The sequence below is a fragment of the Momordica charantia genome (assembly GCF_013281855.1).
Source record: "Momordica charantia cultivar OHB3-1 chromosome 9 unlocalized genomic scaffold, Mcharantia_2.0 BLBB01000009.1, whole genome shotgun sequence".
Classification (NCBI taxonomy): Eukaryota; Viridiplantae; Streptophyta; class Magnoliopsida; order Cucurbitales; family Cucurbitaceae; genus Momordica; species Momordica charantia.
In genome coordinates, this window is record NW_028275167.1 from 8,504,040 (window position 1) to 8,520,564 (window position 16,525).

The following is a 16,525-nucleotide window of genomic DNA, read 5'->3' on the forward strand; positions in this document are numbered from 1 at the left end:
TTAACAAAGCTTATATTTAGTATAATAACTTCTTGTTTATCCTAAAACAAGAGTTTATTTTAATTTTACAAACTACACTAACTGATTTAATATGAATTCAAGCGGGTAAAACTTACTTTTTTTTCATTACATATTTATCTTTACAAATCATAGTGACTCGCAAACCAAACATGGGTTTTGTAAACCACCGAGCTTTCCAATCTTAAAAGTTTCATAAGCCTAGATTGTATGACCTGCATGTGCCACATTCCAGATAACAAAATCAGCAGGAGTGCCAAAGAAAACATACCCATTGCTAGATTCAATACAAGTCCAGCGACTCGAGCACCCGACGAGCTTGGATGTGCAGCGCGGTTAATCTCTGCTCCGGATCAAGAGTCGAGCCGAATTGACTGGCTGCCCATATCAAGGAGGCTGATTTCTCTCCCAGAAGCTGCCTTATGTCTTCATGTATGGTTGCCAGAGGAGGCCGTCCCCTCCCATTTACATGTCCTATCAGTAGCAGTAGGAACTCTCCACATTTCAACCTAATCACAAGCCAAAAATAGGAATGTATCATATAAATGGGTGTTAATGAAGGAAACACAAGATATGGACATGGATTGATAGATGGGGATGAGAAGAACCTGAGGTTTTCATCCATTTGTTTGTCCCTTATGAGCACTGCAACTTCCTCGATACCGTTACAGACCTCAAAATCCTGGAAAATAAAGTCACAACATGTTACACAATGAGACTCCTTGGTTTGTTGTACAAACCCAGCTGTTAAAATAAGTGAAATTTCGCTTTCCACAAGGAGTTAAACTTGATATCTCAGAAAGCTCGGCATGGAAATAAGACTTGCTATAGTGTTTCCATGGAGTGGGGGACTCTCGTTTGATTACTTTTTGAAGGGGTCTTGGAGTTTTAAGATTTCATCCTAATGGATTCTCAAACCTCTTCCTCAGCAAGCTACAATGGGGTCTCATCTATTCCCTCTTATGATTCCAATATCGAACCATAAGGAGAAATTACTCTAGATCTCAATGTTGGATGGCCCTTCCAAATCTGCAGCTGGTGAAAAGACTAACAAAGAAAAGACTATTTGTTTAGAAGGGCATTTTAGAAGAAAATTGGAGATACAAGCTCATTTTGAGAAGGAGCTTACTGAAGCAATCGCCAAAATTTCAAAGAAATACACAGCACTAGTTTCTGAAGTTGAGTATGATGTTAAAAATTCTTGAAGATGGCTTCGTATGAGTCGATTAACGGATTTTGTTGCAAATTTTGGGACTTTGGAACCTTCTCATTGATGTGATTTTTTTATCGGTATCAATTCTGGTTTTGTTCAGGTTGGAGGAAGTGATTCAGACTCTGTCAGTGTGCCTTTCGTCAAGTTTTTAGACGCTTCATTCATCTGTGTTTTTTCTATTATATCATTTGGACTTTCGTTCTTGCTATGGTTGTTTTTTCCTTTCCTTTTTCGCTCTTTTGGGAGCTTGTATCCTTCAACATTTTCTTCCTTTCAATATATCGATGAAAATTTTTTTCAAGTATTTCCATGGTGTATATCGGGTAAGTTCAAGAAATATCAATGAAACACAATGATTGAAAGAGCAATACAAGCAGGAATGCCCAACATGAGATCTCTAAGGAACAGTTTTTAATAAAATATCAACAACAAAGCCATCATAAAGCATGTGTCCTATATGACATTTGAACGGAATTACCATTTGATTGGCTGATGAATCCAACATTACTGAAATTAAAGCATCTAAGCATGCACCTTGTTCAAGTACTCCACGAATGGATAGTATATTCATCAAAACCTGCAAAAATAAGTTCAATATTCAGATGCACGATCTCTATCAACAGAAAGCTATAACCAAGTAAACTTCAGTTAAGCATCGGCCATGTGACTCACAATGACGATTGACGAGTGAATACTAGACTAGACTGCCCCAAGCTAAGAAGCACAAATACGGACATAGACACAAACATTGATATGACACGACATAATGATATGTCAATTTCTAAAAAAGTAGGAAATGGATATGTTGGGGATGCGTTCTTTAGATTACATGTATATATAGATATATTTAATACTTCATAATAGACAAAACAAGTAAATTTAGGGCAATCGTGAAATAGGTATTTGGTAGAGGAGGACATTGTGCGTTAGACGACGATCGGCAACTTTGATGGACAAATGAAGTGGTGGGGTGATTTCTTCGTCACCTGTTTTTTTTATTTATTATTATGTATTTTTTCTAATTTGTGACTTGGATTAGATTTCGGTTAGGCATTTAGGAATTGAGCTCAAATAGCAACTTAGTATATTGATGGGCTGGGTTGGGCTTTTTTCTGTTTTTATTTTTTCCAGGGTGTCCCAGAATTGTCCTTGTCATGTCCGAAGACTAAAAAAATAAAAAAAAATAAATTGAAACGAGAGATAGCATGTCAGACACGTGTCCAGAGTGTGTCTGAACGAATTCGTGTCTAACATGTATCTGACACTGATACTGCACCTACAATGACGTGCCCGTGCTTCCTAGGCCCCAAGTAATAGGCCAATGAGGACCATGTGCAGTATAGGACATGAGACTTTGTTCATTGAGACTTTGTTCCAAATGAATAGAGTTCAAAATTTGATATATTTTTAACCTTTAGAGGTAACAATTTTCATCTTATTTTTGTATGATAAACAGAAAGTATGCATTTAAATTCTAAGACAAAGATACACAAAACAGGGGAGGGAGCTAAGGTGTCACCCAAGCCCAAGCCATAGGACTATTAAGAAAAGCTTCCCAGTTGGCTTTAATAAGAAAAGTATAGTTACAAACATTTTTTTCCAAAGAAGTCCCAAGAGGACGATCAGTGACTCGATCGATGTATATTGGTAATGCAAAGATTCTCCGAAATTCCTTAAGAAATGTTGGAATTTACACTACCAGCTCATACTTTTATCCATACGGTATATAAATAAACCAAAGTCAATTCCACATTTTAAATCGCAGATATATAACATTAACCTAATAGAGTAATTTGAAGCCCATGTCTTTACATCCTCGCAGTTCACACAAACACATTAACATAGCCCATAGGTATGTATTGAGTAAACAACTGATTGATTATTCGTGCAATTATGAGCAGTAAGCTACTTTAAACACTTTAAAAGTGACAAGATAATAAAGGAGTGACACAAAGTGCTTGCAAAATCCAGAGGACATACCGGAATTGCCTTGTGTCGATGGGCTAAAGCAGTGCTCTCTCTGTGAAGGAGACAACAGCCTTCCAAAACTCGCAGTGCAAGGGCAACTTCAGCATCAGTTGAAGGACTAGCGATCTTCAAAGGTTCCACTCCAAAAATATGATCCAAATTTACCACAGGGTCATCCTCTGATTCTTTCAATGACTGTTGAAATAGTACTGGAACCACTGTCATATGGCCAAAATGGGAGAGAAGCATAATATCATTCTATTGCACAGGAGAAGTAATTTCAGCAATTTCAGCAATTCAATTTCTGTGGTAGCTTGGTCTTAAACAAAAAAAAAAAAAAAAAGTTACAGAGATTCAGAATTTTCTATTATTCAGTTCGAACACATACGATTTCCATAGTTCCTATTCCAGTGTGCAAGATATGTTGAACCAAAATAGAATCTACTAGACATTTCACTTGAAACGAAAATGTAGACGGTTTCATACAATTCCCATTGCTACACAGTTTTGCACAGTACTAAGTGCGAAAATGAAGTAACGTAATAAACAATAAATTTATTTGATGAAGTTTCATACCTTGAAGCTCCGGTACGGACTGAGTCTGGCAGAAGAGCTCAATCGTGGAATCGGACTCTGCGATGGAGCGAAGGGACTTGAGAAGGCTGCGAAGACCACGGACTCGGAGAAAGCTAAACTCGGCGCTCGCGTCTCTTAGACCTGTGCGGAGGGAGAAGGTAACTTCGCGGTAGAGTCTCTGACGGTTCAGAGAATTGACCAATTCCCCGACGGCAGTTGACGTTGCCGGTGCCGATTGATCATCTTCGGCGGAGGCCTTCACCGTCAATCCGTCGGTCCACAATGCCTTTTGGAGGTACATCTCCGATTTGCGTGTCTCCTGAAACTGCCGTGGGTCGCTCGCTGGCGTGAGAAAGAGAGGTCGTTCTGCGCCAGATCCGCTCGTCGCCGGATAAGAAGAGGTCGCCGGGAAAACGCGAGGGGGGTTCGCCGGCGTCGCAGAGCGTCGCCTGAGAAGAAAGCTCAAGGTGCGGCTGGGCCAAGGAGAGGGAGAGAGATGAGAAAGAGATCTCTAGTGAGAAGAAAGATGATGATGTCATATGAGGCTTGATGACCTCATAAATAAAGGTATTTTTTCTCTTAATTTCTTTCCTTTTCTTAAATAAAAAATCGAAATAAATTCTTAAAATCTTTTTTTTTTGTTGAGTACAACATAAATTCTTAAATCTTAATTCTTAAAACTTAACCAACATTTGGTTTGTGATTTGAAAATGGAGATTCCACGAATAATATTGTATTATTGTTTTTATTGTTTGAAAATTAAATCTTAATTGAAAAAAATGGGTTACTAATATAAACCAGTATAATTACCAGTTAAATATTTATTTAATTTAAAATAATATTAATTAAATTATTAATATTTTTATAATGAAGTATATAAAATTTAAAAGGAAAAAATTAAATTTACAAAACATTAATTTAATAAAAAAATTAATTTAATTTATCTAAAATAAAGAATTTAAAACCAATTTAAGGTTTCAAATCAAGAAAACCAAAATTTGAATTCACCAAGATAGGAAAAAATTTGGGAAAATTGACAAAATAAGCTTTCTGTACCTGTTAAGTTTTCTAATCACCCTCCTCAAAACACAAGTTTTCTAGTCACATACTTTGTCAAATGACATTTCATGCCCCTCCTTACTTACGAGTGGAGGTCTCGTTCGGTTGTCGTCCGCTGCTTCCATCCCGAGCTCTTGCGCCTCCCTAGTGGCCTCTCCGGCGACATTGTTGAACGATGACAACATTGCCGGCGGCGAGAAAGAGGGAGAGAATAATTTGCATAAAAATTTCCTTATTATTTTTCCCAACTCTTTCACCCTCTCCTCTAAAATCAAATTTTCAAGATTTCAAAAACTTTCCTTCTATGTCTCTTGCACGTCCGGACTATCTTCTTCTCCATGAAACCAAAACCAAATGCGTCGAGGAGGGAGGAGAGAGGGGAGAGAAGAGAGAGGGACAAAGCGAGAACGAGAGAACGAGAGTGACGTCATCGAGAAGGATAGAGCGAGATCGAGAAAGACGAGAGCGAGATCCAGAGAACGAGATCGAGAGGACGAGATCGAGAGAGCGAGATCGAGAGAGAGGTAAAGAAGTGGTGATAATAACGAAAAAAAATGGGGGATGGTTAGGAAAAAGAGGGGATTGTTTTCTTTTTCTTTTTTTTTTCTTTACTCCACCAAATTGAGTAAAATTAAATTTTAAATTTAGGATTAAAGGAGCAGATTTATGAGGAAGAGATTAAGAAAAAACAGGATTTTTTTTTATACTTCCACGATTAAAGGAGTACTACTTAAGAGATATTAAAGGAGAGATTTATGTTAATTTTTCAAATGATTCGATCAAATAATTAAAGAGGAAAAAACAATTAAGAAAACAAATCTAAATTAAATTTCAAATTTGAATATACTAAAATTAATCAATTATAATTTTAAATTTTAGTTAAAAAAATCTTCCATGCTTAGTATTTTAAATTTGAGATTTCGTTTCTTTCCACTCCAATTTTTAAAATAGTTTCTCGCTCACTCATCTCTCGTTTTCTCTCTCTCGCTCAATTGTCTCTCTTGCTCAATTCTCTCTCTCAACTTTCTCTTATTGAACTCTCTCTCTCTCTATCTCCTTCTCCATCCCATCGTAACTTTCTTCCTCTCCTGAGCCTCTTTCTTTGATGAACGACCCCCTCGTCGGCTTTGATGCATCCGTTGCCAGCGATTGTTGAAGGTCACGGGAATTATGGAGGCTGCTATTTAAAAAATGGTGAGAGATTTAGGTTTTTTTTTTAGGGTAGAGTAAACAAGAAAAAACCATGCGGAAGATATGGAAAAGAGAAAGAGAGAAGAAAAAAATCTGGAAAAGGAGGAAGATGGAGGTAGACACAAGAAATAAGAGAAATAAGGGAGGAAAACCTAAAAGGGTAAGGAGGGTCATGGGAGGTCATTTGGCAAAGTAGGTGATATCAGCAATGACTGGAAAACTTGTGTTTTGGGGAGAGCGATTAAAAAACTTAAGAGGGCCTCACAGGAAGCTTATTTTGTCAATTTTCCCAAAAAATTTCAAGGAATAACTTAAAAGCTGAACTAGTCTATCACGTTAGAAAAAGATTTTTGTTCTCGAAAGTTTGCTCGTCAATTGATTCTTGGTACTTAACCTGAATCTTGGTGTTCTCTACGTAGATTGCTTTCGCACAACACCCTTTTCTCTTCTTGTAGAGGATGGTCTCTCCTGTTCCTAACCATTGGTATAAGAGTTTTGTCCCTAACTTAGCTACGTGGGTAAAGATGTAATCATGGTGGTAATTTGTTGTTAAGCTATCCAACAGGCGGTATACTCCAGCAAAGAGGAGTGGTGCATGGTTGAAAATGATGTGCTCGTAATATGGCACAGGTGGATGACTATTTGAACGAAGACTCGATGTTGTTTTGTCGGAGGATTATTGTTGAGAATTCAACCAAAGTCTCATACATTGGCTAGATAAAGGGAAGATCTTGGATACATATGTGAGGGACATCTCCTAAATGAGGCATTTTGGGAGATATCAAAAGCAAAACCATAAGTGCTTATGCCACAAAGTGGACAATATCATATCACGTATAGATGTGGAGGGCGGTCACTTGTCTCTAACAATTGGTATCAAAGATACACCTTTGACTTAACCATGTGGGTATAATCCTCTCGCTGAACAAAGTGGCAAGCTTCAAGAATACGTGGTTGAGCTATTCGACAAACGTCATGCTATAGTGAAGAGAGGAGTTGCACTTGGTTAAACGTGATGTGCTCGAAATAAGATATGGATTGATGACTATTTGAGAGGAGGTTTGGTGGTACTTTGTTCGGAGGAAGGATTGTTGGGAATGTGACCAAAGTTCGACATTGGCTAGGGAAAAAGAAGTTCGTGGGTATATAAATTAGGAACAACATCTTCGTTAACATAAGACATTTTGGGTGATATTAAAGTAAAGCCATGAAAGTTTATGCCCAAAGTAGACAATATTATATTAATAAAGAGGAGTGGTGTCTAGTCAAAAGTGAGGGGAAGTTCATGTTATATAAGTTAGGGATAACATCTCCAATAACATGCGGTGTTCTGGACCTGCAATATCCTAGTGTGAAGATGTGAAAGATGGTCTGGTCCCTTGTCCTTAACTACTTTTTACCTCCATTGTATTGCTTCAATTAGAAATTAATTTCTTCATCTATTGAATTTCAGTATCTGGTATTTCATTTTCATCAAACATTGATATATCATATTGCTTCTGCAATATTTTTTTATCACCTCTTCATTTTCTCAACAAGACACTACGAGCTACCTTCATAGCATTGATGCTACAACTATTACTTTATAAAATTTTAGCACTTGTTAGGGTATTCAATAGAAGAAATGAAAAAAGGAGCTCGATAGATCTTTTAGTGGCAGCTATAAAACATTGGAGAGCCTGTTTTTTGTGCATTGAGCAAGGGTTTACAAGGAAGTTTAGAGATCTATTGTTGTGGTACACCAAGAGAGCTTGGAAGAGTGATTGGGGCGTTTTTTCATTATTGTGAAAATATGGAGAAAGCATTCTAAGGTGTATGTGAGATCCTATTATAGACTTCAATATTATAGTAGAACCTACGGGTAAACAATTGTAAACTATGTTGGGTATATATAAACTATGTAACACTTGCAAACAGATTAATTACAACATAACTGGCTATAAACAATACAAATTTTGATAACTTGATGAACACAAAAACTTAATAAATATAGTCGAGACACGTTTCAATAGCCCTGACTAGAAGACAAATTATTCGCTCTGCACAAGTTGCTAACAGACTACATCGATCGTCTTAATAGGATACAACGACTAACTCTGATAGAATTGCAACATCGAATTACTAGGATCTGGTAGAACTCTTAAATATTTTGTCTCAACACAAACAAGAACAACAATACAAAAGAAGAGAGAATTCTTGTGAGAGGAGGAGGAACTCAAATGAGAGTTTGATTTCTCATCTGAGAAAAACAACAACTATATATATCCAAACATGTAGCATCTCATAAATAACTTAAACACACATGTAACCTTTTCACATATATTACATATGTGACTTTTAACCCATATAAAGTTACAAATATTTAACTTGGTAACTCTAACAAAATAAAAAAATAACTTAAAATTTAATAAAATAAATAAACAAAACCACTAAACTAATAAATAAAGAATAATATTTACAATGTATATGTGAATAATTTCTTTTAAGTTTTTACTCTCTTTTTCACACCTTAAAATCCAACCAACTATAGTTTCAAACCTTTCCAAACTTATTGTAATCTACTTTGTGAGAATTGGAATTGGTTAGACAAATAGACCTAACTTTTCTCTACAATATTATTTTTAAATAAAAATAATAAATGTTGATGCCGAATTTCGGACGAGGTGATGTGGCAAGGACCATTGGCTGAGGAGGTTCTTGAAAGCAAGTTGGAACGGCTAGGTTGTCTCCTCCATGCACGTGTGGATCTCTATAAATTCAAACTCAACACATCGATGTGGTGTTCTACCAAATGCCCTCCAAAGTTAAGTCAGAATTCAGGTCGAAAGAGTAAGAAGTTGGATGCAAGATACTGCGTACCTCCTTGAAGGGGTCTGACTCCTCAATTTATAAGGGAGAGTGATATATGGGAAGACAAACTCTGAATAATTCGAGCATCAAAACGAGGATATCTTTCACCTATATATCTCATCGAGAGAACTCTATCCCAAGAAGTGGATGAACTAAACTGCTTGTCTTTCGATGCATCGTCTTTCCTCCTCAGCCCGCCGAGCTCGGACTAGGCCTAATGCTATGCAGCATCATGGGAGCGATCTAGTCGTCTTGGTAGATTTTACCCAAAACAGTAAGGATATGAAAATAAGAGATTCAGGAAAAAAGGGTGAGTTATATTGCATATTTTTTAAGTAGGTGTTTGATTGCAGATTTAATTAAATTAAGAACTTGAAACCATGTTTAACAATATACTTATAAATTAGTTGTTGTAGAACAAATGTTTGGTTGAATCTCAAATTTATTGATAAATATATCTATACTTTATATTTTAAAATGTGTAGTTATTCTTTAACAATATTATAATTTTTTTATTTGTGAGAAAGAGACAATTTATAGTATATATTATGTTATAATTTTAACCAAAAAAAAAAGTTTAGAACATGATACAATATATTTAAGTTAGAAAGTGTTGTTACGTTTGAAAGAAAGCAATATACGCACGCCTCAACAACCTCACTGTTTACGTGCTTGTTTTTCAATATTTATTCTAATTTTACCTCTGTTTATTTGTAATTCCACCAACCTGAAGTCGTCATGCATGAAAATACAATAGTAACCTTCTCTCAACAAAATCAGAAGGTTCGAATCTCTAACGTTTGTAATGCATTCAACCATTCTTTACATCAAATTAAACCAACTAAAACATTTTAGGGTTATAAGTAGGTAGTACATATATTTATTAACAAAGGTTTTTTTGTTTATTTATCCATTTGATATTTGATTATTACAAGGACATGGATGAGTCGGCTCATGGCTCACCCAACCACCGGAATGCGAGTCACGATTCCGTTTGGGCTAACCCAAATCCGAACCCTATCGCACCTCAGATCGAAGGTCACGATCCTCCCTTCTGGGATCACGGCCACGTCCACGTACGGATTCTCCCTCTCTATCCTATTCTTCGCCTCCCCGCGTCTCACTCCCAACAGCTCCGGCCACGCCATCTTCCCTGCACAAACAACAACCACAACAAATTCAATCTCTTCTCTTACCAAAATATAATATCGATACTACTATCGTTCATTGTCAACCACGTTTTGTATTTATTTAAAATTTTTTTTTAAGAGGTCGACAATATTTCTTTATTTAATAAGAAAAACGGCAAAAAAAAGTATAAAATATTTTTATATAGATATAGATTAGTATTAATTGACACGTGTTCTTTCTTGGGGGTGGAGATTCAGACTTTGTTTAAAAAAAATATAGGAGGTATTGAGAAGGAAATACTTGGATCTTTTAAGAGAAAATTTCTAGTACTACACGAGTACCATGATGCCTTTCTTTTAACATTATTGTGTAGGAAAAATGTCGTGGGGTCTATTTATTCTATTTATCATGTAAATAAAAAGGAGTATGGTACTCAAGTAGTACTAGAAGTTTTCTCGCTCTAAGTATCCTCACATTAATTTTTATAAAAAATCTTTATTTCTGCATTTCTCTCTTTAACTGTAAAAAATTTAATGATGGTAAAGATAAGATTGCTCCTAGAGTTAAATATTTTTTATTTTAGAGTTATATCAAAATAAGGGATCTTTTCTCAACTTGGGGACGTATAAAAATTGAAAATTCACCTTACTTCTCAACGTCTTAGTGTCTTATGTTAAAAGTTTAAAGACTTCAAACACTTTTGAACTTATTAGATACAATTCTAAAAGCTATGAAAATTAACGACAACCGCTTGCATTACCTCGACACCATAGCGCCATTGCTCTCGATATGCTTCAGGTACGCTTCCGCTTCTTCGATTTGATGTTTGGGAGCACCGAGTGGGTGTATTTATAGAAGGAATGGGAGAGAAGGAGGAGATGAAGCGCCATTAATGGTTTTCTGAAGAGCGTTGAGTTTTGTTTTGAAATGGACAGAGAGATTTAAATTGTGAGGATAAAGACGACAGCGAGGGAGAGTGATGTGTCTTTGCATGCGAAAGCCATCTTAGGAAGTTTGTTTTGTCGGGAGTGTAAAGTTTGACTAGGTTGTTATTAGGATACACTCAGCAATTAATTTCTTTAAAAAAAAAAATTGGTTTCCACTCGTTCGGTCCTTGTAATTTTAAAAGTTTCGATTTGATTATTATGATATGATTTGGTTAACTCTTTGATCTTAAAGACGTCACTAAATTTTTGTTTTACCTATTACTAAATATAAGCTTTTCAACTCATGTATCATAACGCTAGTCTTTAATTATTAAGGGTCCCCTTAGTTGGACATGCTGGTAGAATTTGAGAGATTCGTTTTTTAAAACTGTTTTCGAATTTTGTGATCCAATGGTACAAATTCTGATAACGGCTTTTTTATATTCTCATTGTTTCCCGATTCAAAATTTGAAAATTTTAACATGCATAATTACTTTAAAAATGATAAAAACTTTGATAAATATATTACCTCATATTATAAACTTATTTTATGTTTGTTGAAATTAAAACACGTAAAATATAATGTATTCTAAATTATATAACGTTGCAAAATAATAATTATACAAAATTCATAAAAAATGTTAATAAATTAATCAATATAACTTATATGAAACTAAATATTATAATTTGTAACTACTTCAAGTTTACAAATATATTACTAAACACACATTAAACAATTTTTTAAATTGAGATTCAATTATGAAATATGCTACCAAACACATATATAAAAACACTTAAAATAAAGAATACAACTCTGATTTTCATTGAATCTCTTCTTTTCAGATTTCTGTTTCATGATTACCAACTAAACGCACCTTAAGTCACTCAAATCTTCATCTGAAAATATTTAGGAAAAAACAAAAGTAACTGCAAAATTTTATTAGAGTTTTCGATTAAATAATCGACCATGATGTACAATCGATATACATGAGGTCAAGTAATAACACATGAATTTTCATTCCTAAAAATGACACGGAAAGGGTCTTCCAAAATAAGTCAAAATAATTCCATTAATTCCAATTAAACTACTGCTCTAAATTAGTAACACGTTCCCAAAATAAAAATGATATATTTGAATTGCCCCATCGAGCAAGTTAAAATACTTTCAAAAAATATTCAAAATAGAAATCATACTTACACTAATATAAAAGTCAATTTCGTGTAAACAATTTTAACAAATAAATAAATAATAATCATACGAACCTATTTAGAAATAAACAAAATATCAATTTTAAAAGTATTTATCCAAATCGCGACATATCTTCAATTTTGGAAGAGATGTAAAATTTACTTACTTCGATAAGAAATTCCCACCAATTATAATTTTTTTTTTCAACGATGGTCAACTTCGTTGGGAACCTATATAATGCATGAAACAATTAGAAAATATATATTTTAAGCCACAAAATTAGTGTAGAATCAAAAAATTTGGATCAATTATAAACGGTCATGTCACTATCTATTTTATTTAGGGATTAATTATATATTAACCATAAATAAAATTAAATATAATTTGACAATTAAAATATGTAATTGGGTCATATGAGTATTGGTGTTGTAATAGATTTGGTTCACAAACTTGACCCAAAACCTAATTTACCATGAAATAAAGTAGATTAATATTTAAATTTAAATAAATCCATTTAAAGAATTGGGGTTTGCCCAAAATTATCCAAGTCCAATGGCGCACCAAAGCCTATGGAAACCTCTATAAATAGAGGGGACCTCTTGATGATTCAGAATTTCAGAATTGGGAGAATTCACACCAAATTGAAGACTCTCTAAAGACTTGTAGATTCGAAGACCAACTTGAAGACTTTGAATACTTGAAGACTAAGAACAGACATCTCAATCTTCACATCAAATTTGAGAGAAAGAATCAGAGGATAAAGATTAGAGATTGAATCCACCATACAACACATACTACAAATATAAAAGTTCAACTCCACGAAACATAATTTCTTCGGAAATTTCGTGTCAACAATTAGATCTAAAAAGACTAAGTTAAAACACATTAAAACCCAATAATAACAAACTTTAAAAATACAAGAGTAGATAACGTTTAGTACACGATAAATTTACGAAATATTCCTCAACAAAACAACACTAATATTTTATAAGACAAATCATCCAACATTCTCAATACTTTAAACAATCTACGATTCATTAATTTTTACTAGAAATCAGATATTAAAGTCATTCGGAATAATTTTTATGTAAAATTAAAATCCACAAGCCCCTTTGTGGAAAGAAAAATTGGTAAACCCCTTTTTGGAAAAAAAAAAGTAAAAAATACTTCCAAAACAGTCCAAAACTCAAATAAATCCAAAACTGAAAATTCTAAAAGTAGATTAAAACGCAATAATAATCAAAGACCAAAAGGAAAAAAAAAAAAAAAAGAAAAGGAAAAGAACGCGCCTCACTTAGTAACCATTTTATTTCTTTTTTGTTTTCTACTTTTGACATTTATGTTTTACTTGACCATAATTTCTTATTCGGACTCTTTGGCCAAATTTAAAAATTAAAAAAAAATTTAAGACTACAATTCTTTTTAGTTTTTAAAGTTTGACTTAAATTTTGAAAAATATTTTCAAAAAATAGATACAAAACAAAAATATACCGTAAAAATAGTCTTTAATTACAAACTTAATTTTAAAAAACAAAATAGTTATATCAGTATTATTTTTGGAGAGGAGAATCAAGACTCTCCTTATTCTTTCTCTTCTTTTCTTCTGGAATACTAAGTCTAATCTTTAATCCTAAGATAAGGGTTAAAACATTTTTAACAGTATCAAAAATAAAACATTTTAAACAACGATTTTAAAAAGATAAAGTTTTATTTTTAACAAACTTTTCTTTTAAGGAAAAAAAAATATATAAACTATTTCTCCTAAAAAAATTAATAAGACCTACAAAGTTATTGATAATTCTACAAAGATTTTTGGTAGATAGACTAATTATATTTTGACGAAAATAATTTCTCTCTCCAAAACTTCCAACATAATACAAATAATTTAGTTTTATATTAAAAGTTTTAATTTTATAAATTATAATAATATTGTCAACCTTGTGTGACACGACTATTTAAAACAGATTACAAATATTAGACGATTAACTTTTCACCCCACATATTGTGAACTAAATTAAAAAAAAAGATCATAATAACATGATAATAAATAGGAGAAATTACTGTCATCTTTAACTCAAGTGATTAAAAGCATCTATCTCTCCATCAATTAGTCCAAAGTTTGATTTTAGTTTTGGATTTCTTGTTAAATTAGAGAGTGAATTCGTAAAACTTAAATAAAGGATAACAATTGCAATATTTTATCTACAGTATAATGTCCAATTTGATTAAATAGAAAATTCAAAAAGAAAATTGATACAACTAATCACTAAATAAAATTTATATTTTCTCTCTCTTTTTAAATTCTCCTTATCTTTTTTCCAGCTTAATTCCTTAATGCCTGGCTTTGGGACCACTATAATTTTACCAATATATATATATATATATATATATATATATATATATATATATTCCCTCTCTTCTTTTAGAACTTTTTCTATTTTATTTTTTGTTATTGATATTGACAATTTTATGAGATTTTTTTTAGATGTAAGTTCCATGCTCTTTAGAGGGTAAAAATATTATATTTTGATTTACTCAATTTAACCTTCAAAATTTTAATTTCATCAAATTAAATTCCATAATAAAACACTTGATCCAAATTTACTGCCAACAAAGTTGAACACAACAACCAAACTTTAAATTGAGCATTAGCTTTTGTGATTAGTTTGGAAGGAAAAAAAGAAAAAGAAAAAAGAAAAAAGAAAAAAGAACTGTATGGGTCATATGCATTGAACTTTCCTAGCTGTAGCCTTCTATTTTTGTATAATACAAATATATAATTATAGCATTACAGGTTATTGAATGCCCTTTTAACTATAGAAAATATGTTGATAGTAAATATATCTATATACTATGACCATCATAGCATTCGATGGGTGGATTTAAGGCTATCTTTTTCTATTTTCCAATGTTTTTTAAACTGAAAATCTCATCATCAAAATGAAAACCAATTCACTGTATAACAACCATGGATCCATCCCAATGGTGGAGGCAAGGACAGGGAAGCTGAAGTGAAAATTAGTGTTTCTGTTTGTGAGTTTTTGAGAAAAGTAACTCGCAAGGTTTTAATTACCATGGCAAATTTCATCTACTTTGCTTTCCTATTATATTCCTTCCTCTTATTCTCTCTGGAAACTAATATTTTTATTCTTGGTACATGTGGAGCAACATGGTTGGTCGAGGTGGTGTTACCTGTGACGACAATCCGATGATGCACCACTGTAAATATAATGGGTATATCCAACCATCTAAAAAGTAACATTTCTTTTGGCCCTTTATTAAAATAAAGAAAGCCACATTAAATTACCAATACTATTTTATTTATATTTACCATAATTCCTGTAAAATCGCCAAGAAGTGGTGGAAAAAAACCATACTAAGTTGATAAATTATTCAATTATCGTACGTACATAAATTTTAAATAACGTCTTTAATCGTGACGGTAGAAATCATGTATGTGTAATCAAGACACATAAATTAGATAGTAAAACATACGTTTATGGGCATTCAATTGGTTTTTGTTGCTCACTTCTTTATAAAATAAGGATATTTAATGAGGAAAACAAAATTTTTTTAATTCTAAATGTAGCTAAGAATATGTTTTGAAAGGAAAAAAAATAGAATAGTCTTACTCTATTGGAAAGATGACGTTATAATATTGAATGTTGTTAAATATGCATGAGTAAATAACCTTATATGTTACTTTTTTTCTCTCTCTTCATTGAAGTGATTTTAATAAATTATTTATTGTTTCATATTATCGTCACACTTATAAATAGTTTTGTGAGTTTGTATTTAAAAAAAGCACAAACAAGTTCAAAGGAAAAGAAAAGGGAAAACAAATACTTTCAACCAAGCAATGACAAAGGGAATTAACAAGATTGCATTAGTACTAGTGGTGGTTCTTTTATTGGTATCGAATTTTTCGACCTTAGGTCAACCTTCAATAGCAGACGACGACAACTACATGTCACCTATATGGAATGGATGGATAGACGAAGATAGAGGAATAAATTTAAGACGGTGTATAGTTAGAGTGAAGAGTGAAAAGTGTCAAGTGGAAGTTTATAAATATTACTTCAATATAAGCAAGAAGGAAGTGGATCTAAGTTGTTGCGTATTTGTTAAAGCCATGGGCGAAGGGTGCACTCTAGATTTTGCAGGTTGGTTCGATTTTCCTGAGTTCGAAGTCTTAAAGCCAAATCCTTTGAAGCTGTACAAAAATTGTGATACAAGACTTACTGCTTCCCCACCCAAACCATTTTAAATCTTAAATTTAATTTTTATGTATTTGATCAATAAATAACATATTTATATATGATAACGTGTGGATGATTCCATCCATTTTTATTCTCTTTATGATCTTTAATCAAGTTTATAGATTGTTCAATGGATTCCCACCAT

General features: G+C 33.0%; 1 protein-coding gene across 1 annotated transcript; it reads right to left on the bottom strand.

Moving 5' to 3' along the window:
- Positions 1–4,295, bottom strand: ISI1 (binding protein). The gene is made up of 5 exons (XM_022300893.2): positions 3,776–4,295; positions 3,212–3,417; positions 1,710–1,808; positions 627–700; positions 1–527 (listed from the first exon to the last, which is right to left on the bottom strand). Exons 1-5 carry the CDS (start codon positions 4,074–4,076, stop codon positions 302–304), a joined length of 906 nt encoding a protein of 301 aa, XP_022156585.1. The 5' UTR covers positions 4,077–4,295; the 3' UTR covers positions 1–301.
- Positions 4,296–16,525: the final 12,230 nt, after the last annotated feature.